The sequence below is a fragment of the Condylura cristata genome, unplaced genomic scaffold (assembly GCF_000260355.1).
Source record: "Condylura cristata isolate star-nosed mole 26May11 unplaced genomic scaffold, ConCri1.0 scaffold00002, whole genome shotgun sequence".
Classification (NCBI taxonomy): Eukaryota; Metazoa; Chordata; class Mammalia; order Eulipotyphla; family Talpidae; genus Condylura; species Condylura cristata.
Window position 1 is genome coordinate 44434099 of NW_004567103.1, and position 27714 is coordinate 44461812.

The following is a 27714-nucleotide window of genomic DNA, read 5'->3' on the forward strand; positions in this document are numbered from 1 at the left end:
GTGAGCACCTCCAGAGGTGTCTAGAAAGCACATCCTTTGAAGCCCCAGGTGAAATGCACCCTTGTAGCAGTTCCCCGTCACTCCCAAGCACTGCTTGCAGTGAAGGCCTGGGGTAAGCATGGTTTAATTAGTGCAGGGCCAGTGGCCAGAAGGGCCACCCAATTCTACAGAGGCGACGTCTACAGGTTGTGCGTGGTGGTATTTAAAGGTCTCTGGGCTGCCTTGAAGGAAAGGTGCAACTGGGATAGCAAGTTAAGAACCTGGTTCTGCATGAAAGAGGCCTGTGCTTAAATCCTAATCCTGTTACTTGCTGGTCAAGTAACACTTGGGCAGTTTATTCAAAATTTCCCAGCCTCAGTTTCCTCTATGGAAAATAGCATTTATAAAGCAGGGACACAGAACTGCTCAGTTAACAGAAGTAACTATGTTCGATAATCCAAAGTAACACAGATCTATCATGACTCCAATTCATATGCCACCCATGCCAAACACTTTTTTCAGATTCTAAAAATAACATAAAGTGGAACCCTGACTGGATGCGTGCGCGTCACGCCCTCTGTGGAGCGGAAAATTTGAGGCGCCTTGTTACTTTCAGCTCCATTCTCAGTGTCGTGTAACTCTTCACATCACCAGATGCCTTCCCTTAGGAAACAGGAGGCAGGAAGCTGTGATACAGAGCCGCACAAACAACCCGTGTGTCTGCCCACCCGACCCTGGGCGTCCTTTGCGTGTTTTTCCTTGCGGATTTGGGTGGCTTCACACAAGATTCTTGCTGAATGAATCCTAGATTGGATTACAGAGGCAGCTGGCAGTCTTTCAACTAAATTACGTCCTGTAAGTCTATAAATTTACTCAGAATCAAGTCACCAATTAGCAAGGGGAGTGTATAAAACCACAAATCTCTAGAAGCAAACGAGAAAATTAGATCAAAATTTATCCAAAGGTTTTAAAATATGATTCACCTGTGGGCCAGTTCCTGGTTTCAAGTGAAAGCCAAAAACAAGTTCAAGATTCACTGTTTTTTCCTCATTTTCCTCAGGTTCACCTCCTGAATCCTAAAACAGAAAACCAAGGGTCATTTATTCTAGGGTGTACTTTTACTTCTCAGATTTTTGTTTTTAAACTTTTCATTCTTCTTTGTTATTTAACTTTTGATTCCTTTGGGTTAGGCTACAAATTATAATTACCCAAGCAAGAAAACGTGCACAGTTTACCTTACCGAGGTATACTTAGAGGACTTTGCCGAAAGCTTTACCCCAAACCCTACAGGTTGAATGTCACTGTCTTACAATTTTCACAATGCATCTCTAAGTGTGCCATTTCATCTAGATGCGTGCTTAGCGCTTGCAGTTGGACCATGAAGCTTCACCTTGAGAGTCCATAGTAATTAAGATATTTGCAAGCTATTGACAAAAAGGAAATGTGCAGTCATACAGCATGGGGATGGAGGGCCAAGCAGAAGAACAAAATAAACCACAAGGGCCTAGAGATAGAAAACCACAGTCCTGTGAATTAGTGGTAACAATCTAATCTTACATATGTCTAGTGCACTAGTAGTCTTGCTTCGTTAGTGATAATCCACCACTCCAGTGTGTAAATTCCTACAGTCAGTTCCCTGTTGGACAAAGGCCTCCAGAGCCAGGTGGGAGGCCAGAGATCCTCACCTGCACTTTATACTTCTCTCCACAGCCACTCAGGTGACATGTGCTGTTAATAATTTCAGTATGTTAACATTTAGCATAAATGTGTTGTTAATATTTCAACTTGCAGGATGAAGGGTGTTCAGTTTATGTACATCCCAAGCTTCACTCAAAGGGGCTTTTGTTGGAAAGATATGATTAAATTTCACTTCAAACAATAGTTTCCGACACAAGCAAATTGAGGTGTGGATGTGGCAGGTGCCTATGTCAATAAAAGTAGCATATTTTCAGTGAGAAAAAAACCTTCCTTACCTTAATTAGTGGTGGGAAGTGAAACAAGTTTAGGTAATCGTAGGTTAATTTCTCAATGGCTGACTGTTGGGAAAAAAAAAATCACAACTTTAATTAATGACTCAATAATGCTGAGAAGATTAAAATTATTGTACACCTAGAAAGGCATTCTTTTTTATATATAGTTCATAAAATATTTGGGGCATGTTAATATGCAACCTCTATTGAGAATAAACCTGATTTTTCAAAGCATTTAAGGTAGTTGGTAATTATTTAGTGGAACAGGGAGATATTTTTAAGGATGTTAAAGCTCAGACTAAACAATAAATAAAACCATTCTTCAAACACCGGCAGAATATCGTGGTGACAAGTTAATGTTCTAGTGTGTAGAATGCAGTTGTTACCCCGAGTAACAACTGTGGGAAAACAACAAAGAACCTGAATATATCACCAGAGACTTTCCTGAAGGCTGAAATCTCACTCCAGGGGGTATCAGCTCGCAAGGGTTTTTCCACGGTTTTGTGTCCACCCCTCCCCTTTCCCGTGAAGCACAAAGAACTCTGAACCCAGAGGAGGACAATTTAAATTATGATTTTTAAAAATACTCATCAGATATAATTCAGCTTTTTTGTGAACTGAACCTATCACGTAGAGAATAAAAAAGTGCCAAGGTGAGAAAAATTAGATGCATTTTTAAAAAGTGAAATGAAAGCTGTTGACATTTGACAATGTAATGACACATATTGGCTGTTGAGTGGGATGCCACCGCCGCGTGGGGGCCTCTAGGCCCGGGGGAAGGCTGCTGAGACAGGCCAAGAGGAACAAGGCTAGCTGGAGAGTCTGCACTGGTTGGGTCCTCTGACCCAACGTAGGGGCTGAGAGGCTCTCCCGGGAGGGCTTCCACATGCTTATGTCTTCCTGAGAGAGAGCAGAGAAGGCCGCCCGCTCTGAGCTGTGTGTGTAAGAGGCTCTGACTTGTACTGAGAGGCCTTGGCGAGGATGGAGGTCCCCACCCGTGTCCCAGCCTGAGAGGACCAGCTGGAAGCCTTACTTCTCCCAGTGGCCCCAAAAGAGTATGTAGGACCCTCCCAGTGCAAGTTTCCATGACCCTTTCCCTTAATCTTTCTCTAACCAACTTATTTTTTGGAAGCACCCATCACCCAGGTAAGCTGGAGGGAGTACCACATTTGGCCAAGCACCTGGCTGGGGACACGAGGTAGAGGGCCCATATGCCCAACTGCAGAGACTTATCTTCTTGGGAACCAAGTGAGTTATGCACTTGGATGCAGAGACTCATCCAGGATGGCTCAGGCCCCTCACAGATGCTGCCCCCGCCTTTGCTACTCAGGGACAGATGCACTTCATCAGGGAATCAGGACATGGCATTGACCGCACCCCAACCACCTGCTTCCAGCGGGGGTCTGCCCTGTGCATGTGTCTCTTAGCTTCTCTATAACATCAAGTCCTATTTTTATTTATCTATTTATTTAAAATATTTATTTTTGCTTATTTATGCATACAAGAACTTAGGGCAGAGGTGGGAGGGGGCAGTGAGAGGACTCACCAAGACAGAGTGGGGAGCAGAATAGGTGACCTACTGAAATATACCACTGAGGGGAGCTGCAGGTAAGACAGGAGAGGTCTGCTGTGCCATGTGGGTCACCTCCCTGGCTGGGTATAGAACTCATGCTGCAGTGGCTGGGGACAGCTTCACAGTGCTGAGACTTTAACCCCTATGCCACCAGCGAGGCCCCACATCCTACTGTTATGCAGCATTTCAGCCTTTGTTTATTGAGGCACCATTCTCTTCTCCTTTCCTGACTTCTGGGAAGCTTCCTCTCATACTTCTCTCTCCCACCCAGGTTCCTTTGCCCTGTTTGTCACATTATCTTTTCTGAAGAGACATCTTCCATCAAGGAGAAAGCTTCCCAGCTGCAAGAAGCCTCTCCCTGGTCAGGCATGTACACATCGCTGGCTTTCCTTCTTTTTAGTAAAGATGAAATTCACATGCCATGAAATGAACCGTTTTAAAGTGCACAATTCAGAGGCATTTAGCCGTCCACAGAGTCGTGCAATTGCTACCTCTCTCTAACTCCAAAACTTTTTAATCACCCCCAAAGGGGACCAGGTCCCCATTAGCAGTCACTTTCCACTCCAAACTCCCTCAACCCCTGCAAACCAGTCACTACTTTTGGTCCATTTCTACTTTCATCCAGAAAGGCTTTGCCCTGTTAATGGAAATGTGCCATAGTGAGCGCTGTGTCTGCCTTCTCTCACTTGGCCCCAAGGCCCCCTTCTTGACAGCAGGTGTCCATATTTCACCACACTTTCCTTCGGAGCAGCTCTCTGACCCATGGCGTCTTCCCCTCCCCGCCCCCACCCAATCTCTCTCCATTCACATTTTCACTGGACTAGCCAAGTGTCAAGATATATTAGAACCTTAGAACTGATCTTTCAAAACCCAACACCTCCATCCTAATCTACTTCACACCAACCAGAAGCCATGTTTTAAACATGTCAATTGTCAAAACTTTCAGCGCTCCCCACAGCTGGTCAAATTCCACATCCCTAGCCTGAGGTGGGCTGTCTGGGGCTTCAACACTCTCCACTTCCTGTCCCAAGAGCTCTGTGTCCTCTGTGCTTCCCTCAGACAGCTGCTCTCTGTTCCCTCATCAGAACCAATTTTTAAAATCTGTTTCTTTTTATTCTCTTTTGTCTCTCTCTTACTCACTTAACTCCTTCTCTCTCTAGATTAATGTTTTTTCCTTTTCCCCCTCTTTCCTCTCCATTCCAAATTCTGCCCTGGCTCCAAGGTCCAGTTCCACAAGCTTTCCTCTCTCCTTCTGCACTGCCCGTCCTGAGCAGAGGGAAAACATCACTGCTCTCTCTCAACTGTTAAGAATATAAGGAGACACTGTAATGTCCATAGTTATCTCTTCTCTGGGATGTAAATTCCTGGAGGGCGGGCTCTTCTGTTAGCTCACAGGCCCTGCAGGCGAGTGGTAGACAGTCACTGAATTTACTGAACGCCAGGTTTGGGTGTTGCTTGCTTGACACCCACCAACGTGCTCGGACTGTCCTTGGCTACTACAGTGCCCACTGCCTTTCCTCCTCACTGTTCCTGGCTCTTTCCCAAAGACAGCAGAGTGGGGAGCAGACAGCCTCTTGGCTGACCCTAGCAAAATAGACAAGATTGACCAAATTTCTGTCTTGGAACCCAGGGCTTCTCTGTCTTAGAGAGGATAATTTCTCTTGCTGTCGTCCATCTAAGCCAGCCTAGCTTTCCAGGATGGATTTGGCACTCCCAGGGGTCAAGTTAAATTCTTTGTTCAGCCTCCAGATGAGGTGTCTGGTCCATCTTATGAGAAGGAAAAAACAGTGAGGGCCTTAATTTTATTTTTGGCAATGGTCTCTGGTGGGTGAAGAATGGGTGCAGAAGGCTGAAAGGAGGTTCCTTACATGGATCCAAGACCCGTAGGAGGGACATGGACATTTATTTGGGTCTCAGTGGGGACTTCTTTAGAAAAGTCTGTGTTGGCAGCTGTAACTGAGAAAAGGGAAAAGCAGTTGGCATGTTGCAAGAGTCTTCATGATGTGTGGACTTAGAAAGGAAGCTGATTTGTCTAGATATCTCTCTTTATTCTATTTCTTTTCTGACCTGGGCTGCCTCTGTCTCCACCAATACTGGGGTTTAAGTGGCTTGGTGAACAAACTGAATTTTATCCTAAGATCTCTCTTGAAACAGACCTCTGACTAATAGAATGTTCACACATATGCCAGCAATTCTTACTGGGCTTGGCTAATTAAACAAACAAAAAAGCAGGCCTGGTTGCTAAACTACAAAAGCAAAAAGCAATAATAATAGCACAACAATGAAAACAGGTTTAGCTTTGAAACTTACAGACAGAAGTTTTGGCGGAAGTGTTAGGATTTCCTGAGAAAATAAGGGACTAGAGGAACCAGATGGCAGTAGCTATTCCTGGTTAAAATACCGAGGATAGCAAATTTGACACAATTCCCTTGATTTTAAGTGCTGATGTGGCTTAGGTTACACTCAAGCCATGGACAGTCGGTGTCCTTAGGGACTTCTCTAATGGACATGTCACCTCCTACTATTCCTGGGCAGGTGGAAGCTCTCCAGGCACTACCCTGGCTTACCTCCAGGTCTTCTAGCACACGGCACGTCTCTCACACCAAGGCCTATCTGCAGGCAGGGCCTCCTGCTGGAACCCCTCTTTCCCTGCCCCCTCCCCAGGTAGCATCTACCTGTCCTTCAGCTCTCAACTCCTTCATAACCTCCTCACAGAAGCCTTTCCTCATCCCAAACACACCTCTCTTTTGTGGCACATCTTAGAGTTGTTGTTTAACCAAAGACTTCCTAAGAGCATGGGGAGGGTATTCATGTGTATCCAGGTGACATCTGCTGTGTCAGGTAATAACTTCTTTGCTGTTGAATTATTAAAATTATGAGGTGTAGGGGCCCTGTGGTGGCAGCAGCGAATATCAACTGCAGCAGAAGTACCATCACCACCAGGGGAGCCAGCTCCCACCCTTCGCCTCATACACATCACAAGATCTGCGACTTAGGATGGGCTCAACAAAGCTGTGTCAACTGAGAGTTCCCCCTTGGAAGTTACCTTTAAATGGATGATGTGTCCCTTGGAGACAATACCCATGTCTTTCAAGTCTTCTTCCTCCAGAAGCAGCAGTCGCTTTCCTGTAATGTTGTTTTCCTTAAACAAGCTCGCATAGATGCTCATCTCTGCTGAAGAGTCACCTGAGGTGGAGAGCAAATTAACCTTAGACTAAATCATGTCCAAAACAAAGTTAATTCCATGAATTAAGAAGGGAAGTTATTTCACTTGCCTTTTCTGACGAGCTGCTGAACCCAAAAATACTGTGAAAGAGAGAACATACATGATTTTGAAGATTTATACATGGTCAGTGGCCATACTTAACAACAGAACACAAAATCTTTGACAGATTAAAATATCTTCTGCTCTTGGCATAACCCCAAAGGTAAAATATAAACTTCTTTTTTTATAGCTTTAAATCTTCAAGTTTTCACATTGGGGCAATCCTTCTTTTTGGGGGTCTTGGACACATGAGGGATTATTAATGTTCCTCCTTATTTAGGAGAAAAAAAATCTTTTCAAGAAGTTTCTACTTAACAGTGATTTTTCTACAAACATGCCTATGGTTCCCTGGGTTGTTGAGAGGTGCTGATTTATCCAGGAAAAGTATATGAATAGTAGGGACCACACAGTCAGGCAGAGAGGAACAGCAGGGGTGATATACCCCCTGGCCAAGGTTGAAGCATGGAGCTTTCTGAATAGCATAAGGATGGACCCAGTGACCATCAGCCCTGGAATTTCACTTGGTACATGTGTACTGATCATCTCTCCCATTACTTGGGCAGAGGGAGGTAGAAGGAAGGCTAAACCCAGACCTACCAAAGCTCTCCAGTGCTCTTGACCCTGGAATTTTATTAAAATGACTAAAAATAGCTGTAAAGAGTTCAATGCCTTTAAAACAGTTTCTTCTCAAGTAAGATGGGTCAACTTTGCAGATGAGGATAAAGGGATTATATCCAGGCCTGTGAATAAAGGAGACCCTAAGTCCTCTTTCTTTATTAAGCAGGGCTGGCAGGAAACTGAGAATCACCAGGGTGCGGTGAACGGAAGTAGAGACAACGACCGCCAAGTTTCCTTTCCCTGTAGAGCCTACCAGGCGAGCTCATACTGAAAGCCGTTTTCCTTCACCAGAGTACGGGGTGCAGTGAAGGAAGGCCCCCCCCCACCCCCTGTTCAGAAACTGGTTGACGTAGGTAGATAGACCTTCTGAGTTTCTAGTAGTGAGTTTGTATTTTGAGACACCTGGGGACCTGTAAAGCTGCCATTACAGCTTTGTCTTTTCTTTTTTATTAAATAATACTCTGAGCCAATAAAATGGACTTGGATAAACATAAGTCCCAGAGGTTTCGACCAAGAATTCCCACACCTGTTTGGGACCTGCTAAAGCTGCCATTACAGCTTTATCTTTTCTTTTCTATTAAATAATACTCTGAGTCAATAAAATGGACTTGGATAGACACAAGTCCCAGGTTTCAAACAAGAATTCCCACATGTTTATCACCAAGGATTCAGATGCTAAGTCGGAGTGCTTCTTAGGTTCTCCTCCCAGAGTGTAGGGTTAGGTCTTCCATGAACCTGAGTCTGTCTGAATTCTCAAAAACTGCACCCTTCTCTGGCTTTGGCTCACAGTCTGCCTGGGAGCTCTGTCTCTCTCTTTTCTGGGGAAGACATTGCAGATGGTAGGTAGGAACCTGGACTTCTGAACAGGCGGCCAAAGGCAGAAAGGAAAGTTTGAGGAATCCCAGTTCTGCACTGTGCTAACCAGCTCTTTTCCCACCACAACACAGAGTCTTCTCTACAATTTTAGGAAACATGAAGATCAATTATTTTTTCAAGAATATTCTTCAGATATTCTGGTTCGCTCCTTTAATTATTGTAACTGGTATTCATTCTTATTTCCTAGAGTACCCTTTAGAGCAAATAAGGAGGTGGAATGGGATGGGAAGGGATTTGCTCTGCTTTGGAGACCTTATTTAAATCATTACTGCACTAACAATAGAAAGCCATGGAGTATGTTAAGACTTTCCTAAGTTAAGACTTCCCTAAGGCCTGCAGACCTTTAGCTACATTGAAAACTTGTGGGAACACCTCCCAGGTTGCGTGAGGCATTAACAGAAGCAGCTTACCACGTCCTCCTCGGTCCATGCGCCGATCTCAAAGGAAGGCAGCAGCTGCGTGGGAAACATGAATGAAATGAAAAAAAAAAAAAAAAAGGTAATAACACCATTGTCTTCTCTGGCTCATCCCTTTGTCTCACTAGCTGTTGGCTGTTGCCTTGATTTGGTTCCTCCTGTTGGTTAAGTTGAATGTAAAGCAATTCTTCTGACCGTAAGAGGACCTCGTCACTGTCCCAAGGGCACTGGCCAGAGAAGCCAGTCAGTGCTTCCTCAGTCATAGCCCACTGCTCTCTGTGAGTCACTGCATCGTACATCTTGCAGATTTCCGCTCCTGGGACTTGGCATGCACGGTATTGTTGCACCCCACATTAGGGCCATGGCAGGCGAGGAATTTCTGACATTTGTCAGATACCTGAGCCTTCTTCGGAATTCTCAATCAACATGAGTATTGCTTGATTATTAATGAAAATTCCAAAGCAACCACTTGGTAATCAGAAAATTTTTATGGTTAACAGGGAAATGTCTATGTGTTTAACTAAATGTCTCATTTGCATTATGTATGTGTGAATGTGTGTAATTTTTATTTTTATATTGCATTATATTTTATAAGAGTTATTTATGCCCTAGAGCCCTAGAACTGGGGTCTAGGGCACCAGAAGTGGGGGAGGGTGTTGAGAGGATTAACCAGAGACAGAGTGGGGAGAACAGGCAGATCCACTGAAATACACTGCTGAGGGGAGCAACGGGTGAGAAAGGAAAGGTCTGTTGCCAAACGTGGGTCAGCAACCTGGCTGGGGATGGAGCTCAAGCCACAGTGGCTGGTGACAGCACTGAGACTTTAACCCCTGCACTACCAGGGAGGCACAACACTTGCATTGTATTTTTTTTTTTTATAGGAGAACATGGGGGAGTTTGGGGGGTCTGGGAGGCAAAACAGAAGCAGTTTTGCATTGTATTTTTAAGACCAAATAGGATTTAGGGATGAAGGACAGAACTCCAGGATGCACAGCTGCTCTAGCTAAAACTAGAAAGATCTTGGTCAGGTCAGCCTGCACCATTTTCAAAAACAGAGCTACTCACTTCAGTAGATGCCCAGAGCTAGCTAATAAAGCCTTACATTACAGGGGATTGGGGTGGGGATGAGGGGGATCTGTGTTCTCTGAGTGGAATTAAGGGTATGGTATAGCCATTAGCATTCACTAATTTAAGTTGCCAAAATGGTTGGCTTGTTCTCGAGAGAATGTGGCAAGGGATCATTCAACCTCTGTGACAAATAACTTCTGTGGGTGAATTGACATGAAGAAGTTGAAATTGGTTGTACTTACTATTAGTGTAAAAAGCAGAGGGTGTTGATTAATCCTTCTAATGCACAGGCATTGTGACTCATGTACTCAAAACCCTGCCAGGACAGGTGCACCCCACCTCAAGCAACTTCTAATTTAATCTAATCATTAAATTAAAAAGATATGGCTTATACACGGAACTGTTCAAGGCTACCCTCATCTTGGTTTACTCAGGGCTAAGAAGAGTGTTTGGCACAATGGCTGATAAATTTGTTGAATAGTTTGTTGAATAAATAAAATTAAATAGAACTAAATTCTCTGGCATGGAGTTCCATGTCTATGGAGATGCCAGGGAAAACGTGGGGTTTACAGACAGAGACGGGAGAATGGAGGCATAATGGCTTGAGCTGGGCACTGAACAGAAGGGAGAAGAGAGGCGATTACAAGGCAAACACTGGGGCGAGGAAAAAGTGCAGGCCAAGTATGCTTGATAGGAGCACCCGAAGCTGTAGGTACATGAGGCCAACACGAGGAATGGCGCACGGTTTTTTAAAAAAAACACCCAGTGGTTACAATAAATATGTTTGTGTAGTGCTTGCATATAGTACAAATAATTTGCAAGGGCCTATGAAGTTACTACTCTATAGACCCTGCTACTGCCATGTGTTCTGTTTCCCTCCAAATTGCCCCTTCCCTCCTATGGAATTCTGATGTAGGTAGAAATCATCCAAGGTACTCACCTGCTTTAATAGTGCAGAAAGGAAAATGACTTGAGGGATAGATTCTAAAACTGAAGTTGATCAAAGGAAATTATGACAAGTTTTATTTCTTCACAGGGCAGCTGGATACAGCTGCAGAAACATGTCATTCCCTTTCCCATGATGGAAACAAATGTGAAAGAAGGAACTTTTTTTGATTAGTTCAAGAAACAACAAACTGAGTTACAGAAATATTTCCCTGCGTCAAGGCTGGCTTTTATAGCGAGTAGGGGGGATGCGTAGTGTTTTGATTTGTAGACGATTCCCAAATGTTGTACTGAACAAAATTGATAAGTAAGTATTTCTTAAATAGAATAAAGGTTGGAAGTGAAACAACTAATCAAAACCAACATCTCTGGTTTTCACGTCAAAAGAACTGTCTTGGCTCTCAGCATAGCTCATGATGGAATTGCCAAGGGAAGGCGCTGGCTTGGGGTGGCATTTGCTCTGGTGGGCTTTTTGTACCAAGCTCACAAGATGGGGTGTGTGTGGGGGTGGGTGGGGGGGGGGTAGGAGCCAGGCTTCCAGACAGTTAGAATCTGGCCAGTCAGGGGGTAAAAGTTAATGATCTCCAGCCACACAGTGGCTTACTGTTCCCTTTATGCTGTATGTATCGTGTTAACAAATCAATGACTCTCTGTCCTTCTTTGGAGTTAAAAAAAACCCCACAGCCCCACCTTGTGACTGCCCCATCACTTCACAAATTCATTATTTACACTCCTATTGATTTCAGATGAGTAAAGCTTGTGCTCACGTGTGCACACTTGACAATGCTTCCTTCAAAGGATGTTGGGAATCCAAGCTAGTGAACATCCGATATACACAGCAACACATAACAAAGGGATTTACTGTCAAAATGTTTATTGCAAAATGGATCTTAGAACAAAGGAAAGCAAAGAAAAGTTCACATCAAAACAAAATGTATGACACCAACCTGGATTTCTGAATACATTGTGGACTTTGTGCTGGAATATCAAATTCCAATGAAGTCAATAACTGAGTAGTCTTACCACACAAGAGAAAAATTTAATGCTCCATACAAACATTATACAAGGTATTTGGCATAGGGCTTGCTCAGAATAACATTGCAATAGTATAACTGAGAAAAAGGTTTGTTAAAAAAAAAAAATAAAGTGATAATGCCATCTATTCCAAGCTCACACTCAAAGAATATAAATATTTTCTATTATTGAGTACAAAAATTTTAACAGTGCAAAAGCATTATGTGCAGTGCATTGTACCTGACATGAAAAGATAGACTACTCTGCACACGATATAAAATAATTAATGTAGGTGCGTGAAATTCTAGTTTTGAAGTAAATAATCACATGCCAGAAGCTCTCAGGCAGTAGAGTGCAAACTAAGTTGGAATCGGAGGAAGTGTAGCTAGTCCTCCAGATTTCCTGGTAGACGCTCATTTTTTATCACAGAAATGCTACATCTAGAGCTATCAGGCTGTGCTACCATCAAAAGAACACAACGGATTCTTCTCACTGGCAATGCTAAAAATCTAAACAGGAAATCAGTCTTAAACAGAAACAGCAAAAGGTGCCTGATTATAGAAAAATCACGCTCTATTATATGGGTGGTATGGTGAAACCGCTAGTTTCAAAAGAGTTGCAACAAGTCTAGTGTATTAAGAATAAAAAAAAAAGGATCAATATTTAACACAGAAAAAGTTTTAAAATTATCTTTCATGAGTTTCTTACTGCTCCAATGAAAAGTCTAAATAGTTATGTACATAATAGTGTTAGGAGAAGTCAGTGTAGATGGCTTCCAAACCACCCTCCATCCCCAAATCATTGATTATGATGGGATTAAGGTTGAATACCTTGACTAACAAATTTCACAGGGCTACTGTGTGTTAAAAATCACTGACTTAAAACCAACCCTCAACAGTTACAAAGCATCAAAAACCAAACATGCTATGTGTGCCTCTGACCTATTCCCATTGGTTATTTATGCAAAATAGTAAAGTAGGACTTTGTCAAAAAGAAAAAAAAAGGGTGGTAGGGGGCGACAGGACTAGGAAAAGGTCCTTTAACTAAACCTGGCTACTTAGTAGAATCGCAGCCATCTCAATGATGCTTTCCTTTTACATTTCTTGTGGATCTAGTGCAACAGGAGGGTGACACTACACCCCCAGGGAAGTTTAACTGTTTCACAGTTTCCAGCAGCACTCTTAGAGGGAAAAACCCATTTCCACAAAATGGCGATTTACAGCAAACGCCACAAACCTACAAAATTCATTTTGTGTAGTAGTTATAATTCTGAAAGTGCATCTTCTGAATGGGGTTATTTTGTTAGGAAACATTAAAGGTGGACCCTGCAACTGCCAGGATCTCTTTGCAGCAGGAAACAATGCTACAGGTATTTTGGATGGAATTCTTTACTGAGTGAGATGGCCTCGGCACTAATTCACCCCAGTTTCAGTGACAACCAAAAATGATCTCACTACCCTGAGATCTCCTAATGGCATGTCATCAACTTCTACATGATTAACCTTAGGAGTCTTCACATTAAGATGAAAGTAGTTGTATTTTCATTTGTATGGCTCCCAACAGTTATTACCACAATTAAGTTTCAATTCTTACTTTGAATCTTTATGTTTCTCATAACTCTTTACAAATATATACATACATATGTAAGTCCAGCAACTGGAACTAAATCCACCACCAATTTGCCATTTTGAAAAACTGATCAGAAAGTCAGTTAGAAGCTCTATAAACATCATCATTAGAAATCCTGTATATGGGTAATAAGCATTACTTTATTCACGTTAATAAAATGAAGAGAGTCTAAAATCTTCTAAATAATTATTGTAGATGGAATGAAGTCCCTTTAAAATACTATCTATGTGATTCAGATTTCAAGGATGTTCCAAACTCTAGAAAAACACTGATTTGAACAGAAGGTAATATAGCCAGGTCACATGGTAATTATCTATCATCCAGTTCTAGGTGAGCAATTTCAAACTTATGAATGAGGTCATCAATTCTATTGTATCCAAAACCCTTGCTGTTTCTTCATGGTAGAATACTGATCTATGACCATCTCTGTAATATTAGGATAAACAGCAGCAATTAAGAGATTAGAGAAATATTACCTAATAAACAGTGAACCTAGGTCTGGGTACAGAGTCCCATTACATTTCTTTTTGAATCTTATTTGCTATTTTATTAATGTAATTTTATTTATGTGTAATCATAAGAGATTTATGTGTAAATTAAGAAAAATGTCAGTTTTATTCAGAATATGTTTTAAGTTTGTTGCTGATTATTCTTAAGTGGCAGGCCAAGTTTACATTCTGACAAAAACTGCAGGTCCTAAAATTAGTCAACAGAAATTCCCTTATCACTGAGGCCTTTCCTGACTTCACTCTAAAAACCACAACTCCCCCCCCCCCACACCTTAGTGCATCTCCTCTTTCCCTGCTACATTTCTCAGCATGCACTTACCAAATGTTTATATACTGCCTGATGCATTTGTTTTATTTACTGTGCACCTCCACTCACTCGTATGTAAGCTCCATGAGTGTAAAGATTTTTGGCTGTTCCTAGAACAGTGCCTGGCACAAAGAAGGGGCTCAGTGGATATCTGTGGAATTTCATGGCTTTGTCTTTGCTGGGAAGAAGCTTTTAAATTACTGTCCTTGGCTCCCTCCTTGAGGTTCTGGGCCTCAGTGCCCCAAGGCATGCTGGGAAGTCCAGAGCTGAAAACTGTGAACAGTGGGGGCCTGTGTCAGGGAGTGCTTCTTTAGGTCTAAACACAGGCAGGCAGCCTACTTAGGCGGTTCTTGGTCATGTATGGTCAGCACACTGGTTATGTGGGAACCCCTCTTCCAGGGGGAAGATTCACCTACCCTTTCTGTGTTTACTTAGATGAATGTAGCAAACACTTCAGACTAAGCAAAACCAGCTAGGATTCATAGTCAAAAGTTCAACAGATTAAATCTGTTTGTATAGCTCCCATTCTGAGAATGTTCTCTGTATCTTTCCTGAAAGTAATCCATGTTTAATTTCATCTCATACTGCTAAACAAGTATCACTGAAATCGACAGTTTCGCTTTCCAGAAGGTTACTGAAACCACTTATTTTTCCTTGGCCTTTTTCTAGTATAATTCCTAGTAGCTAACTCTAATTGATGGCATTAACTACTTAGACTATGGGCCTGGTTCTGTGAGTGCTTTACACATATTATTTCATTTACTTTTAACAACAATTTTCTTTTTTATAGAAACTGACTTTTGGGGGAAGATTTATTTATTTGTGCATACAGAACTGGGTTACAGGTCAGAGATGCAGGGGAGGATTCACCAGAGACAGAGCGGGAAGCAGAACAGGCCGACTGATGAAGTACACTGCTGAGGGGAGCAGCGGGCGGGTCAGGAGAGGTCTACCTGACCATGTGGGTCACCTCTGGGCAGGGGATCTAACTCGCACTGAGGCCGCTGCGCTAACTTGCAGTGCTGTGTCCTAACCTGCTGTGCCATCAGGGAGGGCCACAACTGTTTTCTGAAGTGGGCAGTAGTCTCTGTTCTATTTGAATGGACACACACAGAGATTAAATGATTTGCCCAAGACTGTAGAATAAGTGCACCCAGGATTATGAGTTATGATCTCAGCTGTATCTCTCCATCGCTAGGCTATTGAGACTGTTCTACATCTTGCACCCAGACCATTTTATTAGTTATTTTTCTCCAATAAAGCTGGCACAGTAGACTGTCTATTTTGGGTTCTTTTTCACTTGTAAGCAGGAGTCAGAAGCACACCATACTTCAAATTGCAAGTTTTTTTTTATGGCTGAATATACTTATAAATAGTATTAGGTAACAGATCTACAATGATATCCTTTCTCAAAACTTCCCTAAAAGGAACTATCAAAGGTACTCTGAGTAAATAGTCAAATGAATGGTATTGCCTTCTCATTTAGGCTGAAAAGGAGTGTTTCTTCTTTTTCTTTACATAACTGCACACATTTTTACAGTTCTACTGCCTTTTTTCTTTCTTTTTTTTTTAAAGCAGTATTTTAGGCCTTAAGTAAGCTTGACAGACATGTGATCACATTCTGAGTGTTATCTCTCTGGCTAGCCAGGACTGCAGAGCTGTGTCTATATCTATTCTCGTCAACACCAGCCCTGGCAGAATCAAGGTTCAGAAAACACAACTCTGAAAGGCTAGATTTGATATAAACAGGAGTCTTCAGTGTGTCCTTTTGCCAAAGGGAGGATACCTGATTTTTGCTATTCCTTTTATAATACTTCATTCCTGCTATAACATACCTATATATCTATTTAGGACCCAGAATTATTAGATAAACTCTGGAAAACACAAATAGAATGACACACACACACACACACACACACACACACCATCTTCCTGAAAGCTCAGACCACCCTGTATCCACACTTGCACTTTCTAGAAGTATCTCATAAGACTACCTCGTTCTTTTTGTATGAAGTATAAGCTAAGCCTTCTATGATAGTGTGTTGTAGTTAAGAAGATTCCATAGCTGGCACTGGAAAGAAAGCCTGCAAACATGTGCTGTTGGTTTCAAATTAGGTATTTCTCCCTCACATGTACTACTGAGAAGATCTCTCAGGTATGGCTTTGAGTAGCTGTTAGGTATTGAAAATTCATAGCATTTAGGTATTTCTGAAGAAGTATTGTTATAAACTTCTTTCATCTGCAGTTTTTTATTGTTGGATTTTGTAGTTGCTATCAATTATTTCTGACAGTACAATGTATTATTACAAGGGAAAAAAAGTCATATGTTATGAGAACATCAAGAGTCAAAGAAGAATTAGCATTAAGAGTGCTTGTTCAAAATGTAAGTTTTGTTAAACAACTGAATAAACCAAACCAAATCAAATAAAAAACTATAATATATTCATTCTTTAAAAAAAACAGAATGTCAATAACTAAAAAAATACTAATATTGCATATAATAGAATCACACATTTCTATAATCAGGCACCACATTTGCTGATTCATGAAATACACCTTTTTGGCTTAATTTTCCCCCTATTTTTATGTAAGCAAAAACAAATCAAATGGAAAACTAATAGAAAAATGACTATCATGTAAATGATTGGCCTAAAAATGCAGTGCTTGGTTTTCTTCTAACTCCTTACTGGATTTTGTTGACTGAGATAACAAGTTTCTTTTGTTTTCCAAACAGTGAACTTCATGACTGTGCCTTCTGCTTTCATTCACTATTATTATCCATGTCATTATCCTCCTCATCCCCGTCATCATCATCACCTTCTGACAAGTCAAAATCACTGAACCCCAGGGCCATGTTCACCTTCTTCCCCCGCCTCTTAGATGTGGTTTTGGAGGAATTCTGCTTGGCTTGCATGTTTATCTGCATCCCAGAATGCAGCACAGCTCCTGCTTTGTTCATTGAGAAGATATCCCCAAAGCCCATCAGCATCATGGCCTGCAGACTGGGGTTCATGCCATGGCCCTCCCCGTTACTTGCTGCTGTGATCTGACAAGACATCTCTGCACTGTTTGACTCCTCTGTCTTAGATTCAAAGTAAGACTCCTCAGACATTCTTGCAGCAAGAGGCAAGAGAAGCTATCACAGGGAAGAAAGGACAGAAGTAAAAAGAGAAATTAGAACCAATTTCAATAAAGAAAACAGATACCACAAAATCAGTGGCTACTGCGCAGAGGTAAGTGATTAGTAAAATAAATGAATGCAGGGAATTACGTGAGAACCCATTGAATACCACTTTTGGCTCCAGCGCATTCGTCTTAATTTGGCAATGACAGAGTAAATCACAACCCAAAGTCTGCAAAGCACACAGCAAGCCCAATTTCAAATGGAAAGAAAGTTGCAAGTTTTAAGCCTTCATTTGGCTTAAAACAAAACAATTTCTAGGATTTCTCTTAATTTTTCCCAATTTGACTATCACACAGAAACTTTTAGTTAAGCATTATATTAAAAAAGAAATTAAGTAGAGATTAAATTGCAAGTCAAAATCAATAAACCATATCAAACAAGGAAAGATTAGAGGAAGCATGTAAACAGTTCCAGCCCATGCAGATCTAGGGGAATCTGAGTCATAACTACCTTTTCTGCTAGATTAGTATTTGGCTATAACTTAAAAATGAGTATAGAATTCACTTGTTTTTGCCCATTACTTATTATAGCCAAATAGGATACAACACTATTACTCAGGTTATAAAACGTTTCACTTGGGGATAAATTTCAGATTCAATGTCTAACATTTAAGTTATAAACAAGTATGTAAATACATAGGAAAACTGGGAGAAAGGGCAGGAGAATTAGCTTAAATTGCTACCTCTGTTCTCTATTGTGTATGTTTCTTTATGTGCCAAAATGTTGTCCAAGGGATTCTCCTCCTCCAGGTGGGTATTTCTCTTCTACCTTATGCAATTATTTTGAATAGCCTGCCTATTTCCATAAATGTTGGTCACGTTCATTTCAGGGGTAAAAGTAGTAGAATCAGAAAAGTACTGCTGCCTCTACTGAGATATAAATAAATTAGGGCTCATATCTTCAGTGCTGTTTATATGTAAGTAAATTTATGATTAACAATGTACAAATGATATACTGTGATAACCTTTACATTCGGGGAATTAAAGGTACTTTTAGGGCCAATTTCCTCATTTTAAAATTGAAATTTAAGCTGAGTCTAAAAAAAAAGTAAAATATCTCATTTCATCAGAAAAAAACCTCTAGAGTTGCTGGTTCAATAAGAATTTCATGTAATCCAGGTAAAAATTACCATTATACAGAAGAAGAAAAAAACTACTCTTGATTATTTAACATTGGAAACTGGATGTTATTCTACGTGCAAATGTCCCAGCTTCTCAAATTTATTCTCCATTTTTAGGTGAGCTCAAGAACTCTTTACTGCCTTTTTTTTTTTTAAATCAAATTAAATAATAGGTGCTTCCTCACATGCATTATACTCTAAAGATCGCAATGAATGTCTCTCTCTCGAACTTATTCATTAAAGAAACAATAGTTCTATCACACTACTACAATAATTAAAAAAGATAACTGTCCACAAATAGGTACAAGAATTCACCTGCCCAGGCATCTTTAATTGTTGTTTTAACTTCAGGAAAGCAAATCATGTCCTTGAAATAAATCCTACAATATTCTAATGAAGTTATGTACATATTAAACTTTCATAATTAAAATGAAGCTACACACTGTCACTGTAAACCTCCAGCCACCTCCTCTTCAGAAGGTTTATTTTTATCACTCTCTAAGAAATCTCATTTACAGCCAACTAGAAACTGATGTGAGGATGAAAGAAAACAGCTACTTATAAAATACCTGAGCGCAAACTTTCTTTCCTTCAGAAATACTAGCACTAAGCAGAAGAGACATAACAGCAAGAACTGTCAGTAAAGAAAACTCTGCCCTGATTAGGAGAAAAAGGCAGACTGACAATCCCCACGCGGTGGGCTGTCCATTGTTAGGCGAAGCCCTCAGAGCAGCTCCTTCCGCTCCTTCGCAGAAAGTTCTCTGTAGTTAAAACGCAAGCACACAACCTACCCAGCTCTCACAGTGCTTCATTATTTACTACACAACTACAATACTAATGGCAACAAGGCAGCCCATAATTTCTTAGCAAAACTAATGCCAGTAAACCAGAGAACGGCTCGAAAGCATACTTTAATAGGAAGTTTAGGGTTTATTTTTTTAAATAACGCTACCGTTAGAAAGAGTCAAGTCATGTAGTGCTTTATAGCTTAAGATTTCAATGTACTCCAAAAAATAAACTCCAACCCTGAGACTTCAGAAGACCTGTTCTAGGAACAGGGCTGTATTTTCTGTCTCTCATCAGCTCTGAGAGTGTACATCCTTAGGGTGATGCTGCTGTGTCTGTCTGTGGTTATCAATTCAACCAGAAAAGAAACTTCCCTTGACTTCTTTCTTGACAGCCAAGTTGCATTCGCTAAACTGATCAACTGTGGTCCCTCATACGTAGCAATTCAGCTCTTACTCTGGGACTCCCTGGCTAACAGGTCATTTTTGTAAAATTTATATCTTGTGTTTCCCTGTTTTGGATATCAGGTTGCTTATCCACATCGTTGTCAATGGATGCAATCTATTTTATTCTGTAGCTATTGGAAAACATTTTGTCACTAGACATTGATTGCTTAATGGAAATAAAGTCTTTTAAAAACAGAAAAGGTTTTGAAGATCACAAAGTGAAGACTATGAATTTTAAATCTACAAGTTTATTTTAACTTACAATTATTAGTGATTTTAAAATGGAAAAGTATAGAAAGCTTGGGAAAACCAATGATAAATTGATACTTAATTATCCAAAGGATGAATCATTTAAAATAGGGGAAGAATGCTGAAATTTTATTAGACTTTAGTATAGCATATCAGCAATGTAAGCTCAAAGTTTAGTATTTAAATAACAAAATCATTAAACAGAAGTTCAATATGTCTCTAACTGCAAGACCTGGGAAATATTAAGATAATTCCTAGGTGTAGTAAATACTGGAAACTTGTCCTGAGTCTTTTTCCTAATTTTTTTTTGGGGGGTCCAGAATCATAACACTAAATTGGGTAAGATATATTATTACTTATCATCAATATGTCACTTTAATTTATATGATAGCTCTATTTTACAAGGAAATCTTGGTAAAGTTCTGATGCCTCAAAGACTTTCAGACTAGCTGCCTTGGTGTTTACTGAATAATTACTGATTTAATTAGCATTAGGCATATGTGCTGGAACCTAACAGATGGTATGAAAATACAGTAGATTTTATTTTTGTAATTCTAATATCCAAACACACTGACAGAGTCAAAGTTCTTAGGGAAAGAGCCAGAAGTAAGGTAAGCTCTTCTAAATTTCTGGCAATGTGTTAATTGAAATTAGTCGTGAGCACTACTTAGGTACAAATGCAGGCCTTTAATACACAGGCGTGAGGCAAGAAGTAGGAGGTGGTGGGGGGGGGGAAGGCGGGAGGATTGCCATGCTCCATGCTAAGCCAGGGCTCTGGGGATGGTGGGTGAGCTGACTACCTGGGGAACACTCACCGGGGTGTTGGACTGCTCTGTCAGCTTCTGCTCCCACATCTTCAGGCGTCTTTCTCGTTCTTTGAGCTCCTGCTCTTTAAAGCTGAGATCACGTTCTAGTTTCTTCAGCCTCTCAAGTGTCGCTTCAATTTCACACCTAAATAGAAATAACTGTTTTAAGTCTCAGCTCTGCTCAGAAGTTACAAAATATTTACTGGGTCCATCAGGACACCTCAACTATTAAATAAAGTGATCACAACAGCTTGCTGTCCGATAATTCCTCACCAACAGACCACTATCCACTTCCCCTGGGAGTTCCTCACTCTCTTCTCTGGTAGTACAAGTTCCTCAGTCACATTTCAAGAGTTTGATTGTTTTTGTGTTTGTTTTATTATTTTTTTAATTGTTAAATTTATTGATTGATTTTACATCATGGTTCATTTTGCATATTCTTTCATCTCAGTTGTAATCCCCGTGGACGTCCCACCACCTGGTCACCCATGTGCCCTCATCATAGTCCTGTGTGCTCTTCCCGCTCCAGTTCTGATCCTCTTCTTTTCTCCACCCCTGTAAAATGTCTCTGGTATATAGTTGCTCATTGTTTTTATTTTTACTTTATTATATTTTCTTTTTTTGCCCCTTGATCCGAGTTTGTTTTGCTTTTTTCTCTTCCTTTTGCTTTGCTTTTCATATTCCATACAAATGAAATCATTCAGTGTTTGTCTTTCTCCTTCTGACTTACTTCACTTAGCACAATTCTCTTCAGTTTGATCTGCATTTCTGCAAATATCAAGATCTCATTTTTGACAGCTCAGTTATATTCCATTGTATCTTCTTTGTCCACTCATTTACCACCTGGCACTTAGGTTGTTTTCATAACTGGACTATTGTAAATAGGGCTGCAATTAACACAGTGGTGTATATATCCCTTTGAATTACTTTTATTCAAAGGATTTATTTATGCATACAGAACTGGGGTGCAGGCCAGAGGTGCAGGGGGTGAGAGGATTCACCAGAGACAAAGTGGGGAGCAGAATAGGCAGATCAATGAAGTACACTGCTGAGGGGAGCATCAGACAAGACAGCAGAGGTCTGCTGTGCCATGTGGATCACCTCCTGGGCCGGGGATGGAACTCGCACTGAAGTGGGTGTGACTAGCTTACAGTGCTGTGTCCTAACCTGTGGTGCCACCAGGGAGGGCCCAGTAGATCTATTTTGAATGTTTTATAAAACCTCCATACTTTAAAATTTTTGCTTTTATTTATTTATAAACAAATACAGTTTTTTAAAAAAGATTCTTATTTATTTATGCATACAGAGCTGGGGTACAGGCCAGAGGTGCTGGGGCAGTGAGAGGATTCACCAGAGACAGAGTGGGGAGCAGAAAGGGCAGATTCACGAAGTACACTGCTGAGGGGAGCAGTGGGCAGGTCAGGGAAGTCTGCCACGCCATATGGATCACCTCTGGGGCAGGGATCAAACTTGTACTGTAGTGGCAATGGCCAGCTTTGCAGTGCTGTGCTCCAACCCACTGCGCCAACTGGGAGGGCCTAAAGCTTGTTCTTTTAAACCAAACCATAAATTACCAGAAGAAATCTTTCATATCCCTCAAAATCAACAGGCAATTTCTAGTTTGAAAAGTTCAAAATACTTCAGGGCCTCCCTAGTGGAAAGGGGTTAAAGGGCAGCACTATGAAGTAGTCTGTGGCCATGAGTTTGATCTCCAGCCAGGGAGCTGACCCAGATAGCATGGCATACATCTCCTGTCAGGTATGCTGCTCCCCTGGGCAGTGTCTTTCACTAGATCTACCTGTTCTGCTCCTCACTCTGTCCCTGGTGAATCCTCTCACCTCTGGATTGGACCCCAGTTCTTGTATGCATAAATAGACAAATATTTAAAAAGTTACTTCAAGAGAGCATTGAAGAACCATTAGGGCATAGCCTCACCTATGGAGCTGGTATCCTGGTTTAGTCATTTAATAAGTACTTCCATTCATGTAGTGCTTCACAGTTTAAAGCAGTACTATCTATTATTCATCATCAAGGAACAAGTACTAATGTCTCACTTATATGAAGACACAGGAAAATTGTATATAAGTGACCAACATCATACCATTAGTCATTTCCTGCTGGGTAACTCAGGCAACTGATTATTTATCTGACTCAGTTTCCTCAGTTGTAAGGGGTGGTAATTATATCAGAGTTCCCCAAAATGCCCGATCCTAATAATTACCTGGACAGTTTGTTTAAAAAACAGTAACAACAACAACAAACTTCCGAGGACTCTTCCTTGAGTTCATGATTCAGTAGGGCTGAGTCAAACCCAGATTTTCTAATAATTAGTGAAGGAATTCCAGGTAATTTTTATAACCATGTAAGTATCAGAAATCCCGAGTTAGATGATCTCGAGCATTCTAAGTAAAAATCTAAGGTTTAATTCTAATCATTTTAAAAGTTGTTTCCCTCCTTAGTCTTTATCGGCTGAGAAACCTCACAGGTTGGAACAGTATGTGCAGTTACAGAAAATTCCCTTGATAGAACAGAATGAACCGAAAGCAGCAAGATGGTGCAACATGTATTTCCCTGTCACCATGTTAAATTTACATTGTGGGAAATGCAAGTTCTTTCACTTGAGTTTTTTGAAGGGCCCATGAGAAGAGCAGGGAGAGTAACTGCAAGAGAGCAGGAAGAACCAGCGGGAGGGCGCATAGGGTGGAAGGACGCTGGCCCAGGCACAGAGAGAAGAATGCAGAAGGAAGAGCCTGGAAGCAGGTGGCTGTCACCGGCCAGTCCCTGAGTGGTGCCAACAGCAGCTTCCAGGTCCACTGAGTCAAACCTGCATCCCTGGCTGCACAGACCTAGCTGAGACCTTGACAGTGGGCAGGAGCCCCCAGATTTAAATTAATATATGTAATAAAAATATGTCTTTTTTCCCAGGGAAACTCAAGATAAGTAGACGATAAGTAGACAGGTTATTCCAATGTCTGTGTGAAAGATAACAAGAAGGTTCTGGGTGTTAATTGGCTAAGCCCAATTCAGAGGCAGCTACTGAATGTGAACCCCACATTGTACTGGATATTTAAAACGCACCTCAGTGCAAGGGAAGTAGCAGTTAACTAGAAAGGTTTCTGCTGTCACCACTCTGTCTCTTTAACTGATGTTACTGGGAAATTATAAAATTTTATAGGACAATCCCTAAAGAAGGACACTAAATCAGCAATCTTCCAGAATTATGTCAAAACCCAAATTATCCCTGGTATTTCCTACAAAAAATTGTATGCCTGTTGGAAAGTTTATTTTTGGTTTTTCAAATGGAGGACTGAGATAGGGAAGAAAATCAGTGTGGAAAACTCAGGTTACACTTTTATAGCAGAAAAGAATGAAAGGAGCCATTTCTAGTGAGGATGAGAGGGCTGAAGGAGGCGCAGAGCAGGCTGGCTCCCTGGGGGATGGCAGCAGGCCGGGGCCTCGCCGGTTCTAACTCGCCAACTGTGGCTCAACTTTCCTGCCAGGGAGACTGAGCTCACTGTGTTCTTTTTGATCAGGGTAAATGGCCAACACATTCAATTTCATTGTGATGTAAGCCAAGGATTCCTCTGGAGTTCCAGCTCTGGGAGCTCACTGTGATTTTGAGCCCTTCTGGAAAACACTTAAGCAACTTGAAAGCTGTGACACAGAAAAAAACACCGACTGAGTAAACAGGCTCCCTCAATCTGTCTCCTGAGTTCTCCTTTCCCAACACTGCTCCCCCAGATGCTCGGGGACCTGACCGCAGTGTTGGATGTGATATGCTATTATGAGATTAACCCAGCTCTGGAGTTTCACACAGACACGGCTGCTTCCTGTTGCCCCTTCTTTGTTTCTGTTGATGCCTTGTTTCACCTTAGATGCATCTCGTAATGCACTGACATCACCCTGCAAAATGCAGCTGAAGTGTTTTACTTGACAAAATAGAAGGGTTTTGTTAGATCAATGCATCTAAGTTTTTTTTTTAAATTTGGGGGGTTCCAGTTTTGCTTTCCCATAGGTGCACGTGTTCCACTCACCCTCCATCAAACTACTGGTGCTAACACCTCTTATGTCTCCCTCTCCACGTTCCCTCTGGTAACCAATAAATTCCTTCACAAAGTCCAAGATTTACTCCTGTTGCATTTTGCCTCTGTATATATTTCTGTCATAGTCCACAGAGGAGTGAAACCATCAGATAACTTCCTCTTCCTGAGTTATTCAACCAAAGTGGACCTTCAGCAAGTATCAACTTTCTGTGTGCAACATATGAACAATGAGCTGTAGTTATCTTCTTTCATTAGGCAGACTTCTTTTGAAATGCAAGGTCCGTGTGTTAACAAGGATGTAAAACAATGGTACTTAATTAAAAGAATTAAAAATCAATCAAGCTATGTCATGTATATGAAATGACAGATATATAGTAGTTATGTTAAATTTACTATTCTGGGTGTGTCAGACCTCTCCTGACCTGCCCGCTGCTCCCCTCAGCAGTGTACTTCATCGATCTGCCTGTTCTGTTCCCCACTCTGTCTCTGGTGAAGCCTCTCACTGCCTCTGCACCTCTGGCCTGTACCCCAGTTCTGTGCATAAATCTTTAAAAAAATTTACTATTCTGTATTAAATGATTTGTGCTAATATCCAAATTAGAAATTAGAACTTTTTTTGATTTGTTTTTTAGGAAGACATGTTGCTATGATAGTATTTTGGTCACCAAGAAAGAACTGAGCCAACAAAATGCTTGTGGAAAGACACAGATGTCACGCTCCACCACAGTGCCCACTTGGGCAGGCTCCATGGGGTAGGGACAACACAAGGTGACCAACGGGATGACACATTTTGTGCTCTGAATGCTCACCACATTTACGGCCAGGTCACCAGAGAGACGAGCTGAAGACGCAACAAGTGGGGACGATCTGACACTAGGCTTCTTCCCTATCATTTATCAGATCCAAGAAGAGAGTCTGTGTGGCTTTCAATAATTTAGTTTTAAAAGGAGTTTTCAGCATAATCATCATATTTTTTGAAATGAGGTATTCCATCTGGTCTGTGTGCAGAGGAGGCTCTACCAGAAAACAAATATTAGCCAGAAACACCAGAGCAGGACTGAAGTCACTTGTCATATGGCTTCAGACACCATACATGGTCGGAAGAAAGAGGGGAGCAGTCTGAATGTCTTGTCCTTGGAAGTATCCGGATGAGCCAACAAAACATTTGATTCTTTTCAGCACTTGGCATATTGAGTGACACAGTGGTTTTGCCCTAATAACCTAAAGTGATCAAGCCCTGGAACAGCTTCTATCACTAAAACGGAATGTGGTCAAGGGAACAGGCACCGGCCACACGTCCAGTGAGGGACTCGAGGCACATGAGCCACCCAGGCCTGTGGCCCAGACCTGCCGGGCTCCACCACGCTGTCTTGTACGACCTTAGGCAGGTATCTGACCTGCCTAGGCCTTGGCTTTTGCATCCTTGATATAGCTTAAGGCTGCCACGTGGATTAAAAAAGATAATCTAAAAAAAGTATAAGCATCTGGTAGGAATGTAATATGTTACAGCTGTGTTCACTGATATTATCGCAGTCACTGTTATTATTCTTCCCCGTGTTTTTAACCAGTTGTCAAGTTCAGTTAAAACAATTCTGCTGCTTCTCAAACTGTGGTTTTAGGGGTTCAGGGAAAGATCTATAATATATTTTCTTTCCAGCTGTCAGGATTAACTAGTTTCTGAAAGGCAGCCCATGAGGGCGCCCACCAGCGTCCCATATAGGAGGGGATAAGTTTGAACAGGATGACATTTGTCCTGCAATTCATTTGTGATAGGTATTGCTTTTGGCCATAAAAAGTCCTTCCATTTTTATATGGAAAAGTTACAATTTTCTATTTTCAGGTTTCACTGACATACTTTAGAAGACTCTCTACATCAACAATATTAACAGTCATATTCAAATCCACCTGATCAATTGGGTAGAAGATTAAGTAGCCTTTCAGCAGGGAATCATCCTTTGTGTCACCTCCTCAGACTACATTAGATCGCATGCTTATATACTCAGACATCCACATCCACTGTCATAAAGCTTATTAAAATACTCATGAAGTCGTTATGAGTGTTTTTATATTTAGTAGTCACAGTGGGTACTGCATGGCACTGGGAACTTTCTGCCTCATCACCACACCCAGTACCTAGAAGGCACCTTGCCCTGCAAAGGCTCAGTGATTGTCTGAATGAATGAAGGAAAGAACACAGGCATCACAGCAAACAAATCACCTTATATTTGCATTCTCTTGTGGAACGGAATGTCCTTTCACATTGTTACGGCCAGTGTTGCCTCTCCTGCATATTTCTTGAGCAATTGCTGGCCCAAGCCCCTCCTGGGCACCATCGGTACAGTGATGAACAAAAGAGGCTATCTGACCCTTTGTATTTTAGCCAGTGAAATAGGCATTAAAGGACAAGTTGTAGAACTGCTTATTAATCCAACAACAAGAGGGGCTACAGACGAGGTGCTCTCAGACCACACCAGGAAGAACCCCATCTGGTCTGGAGTCAGGAGACACGTGTTACTGCAGCCACTATCTGAATGACGCGTGGGAGCTACTAAGACTGGGTGGGTGTCAGGAGTGGGGGTGGGTCTTACATGGAATGAGTATTAGGAGAAGCCACATGTGCCGGGATTCTGAGTGAGGAAAAAATATGCATCTTTTGAGGGACCTAAAGCCAAAATTTGAGGGATGGAATGAAGCTGTTAAAATGGGGCTGCTGAGGCCAGAGTAGAGAGTTTTAAATATTTTATCCTTTGTTCTAAGTGCAAATATATGAATTTTAAATGGAGTGATAGGATTAGATGTGTTGCTCTCTTACAGTAGAAAAAAGTATTATACATGTTTTGTCATGTTAATTACTTCAGTCTACAACAAAGTCTCTCATACCTATACCAGAGAAGATTGTGGTTTTTTGTAT

The 27714-nt window shown here is 41.4% G+C and overlaps 1 protein-coding gene across 2 annotated transcripts in view; it reads right to left on the minus strand.

Annotated features, from left to right (window-relative positions):
• LOC101636801 (mitogen-activated protein kinase kinase kinase MLT) overlaps positions 1-27714 on the minus strand; it is a 141980-nt gene that overhangs the window by 23839 nt on the left and 90427 nt on the right. Inside the window, exons 11-16 of one of the 2 annotated variants that reach the window (XM_004674528.2) lie at positions 20770-20905; positions 8692-8736; positions 6798-6828; positions 6569-6708; positions 1953-2015; positions 963-1055 (exon numbers count right to left, since the gene is read on the minus strand). In XM_004674528.2, coding sequence (XP_004674585.1) covers positions 963-1055; positions 1953-2015; positions 6569-6708; positions 6798-6828; positions 8692-8736; positions 20770-20905 — 508 coding nt within the window. Of the gene's footprint in view, positions 1-962; positions 1056-1952; positions 2016-6568; positions 6709-6797; positions 6829-8691; positions 8737-16889; positions 17306-20769; positions 20906-27714 lie in introns of those variants that run through there. The other variant, XM_004674529.2, reaches the window with a different exon arrangement.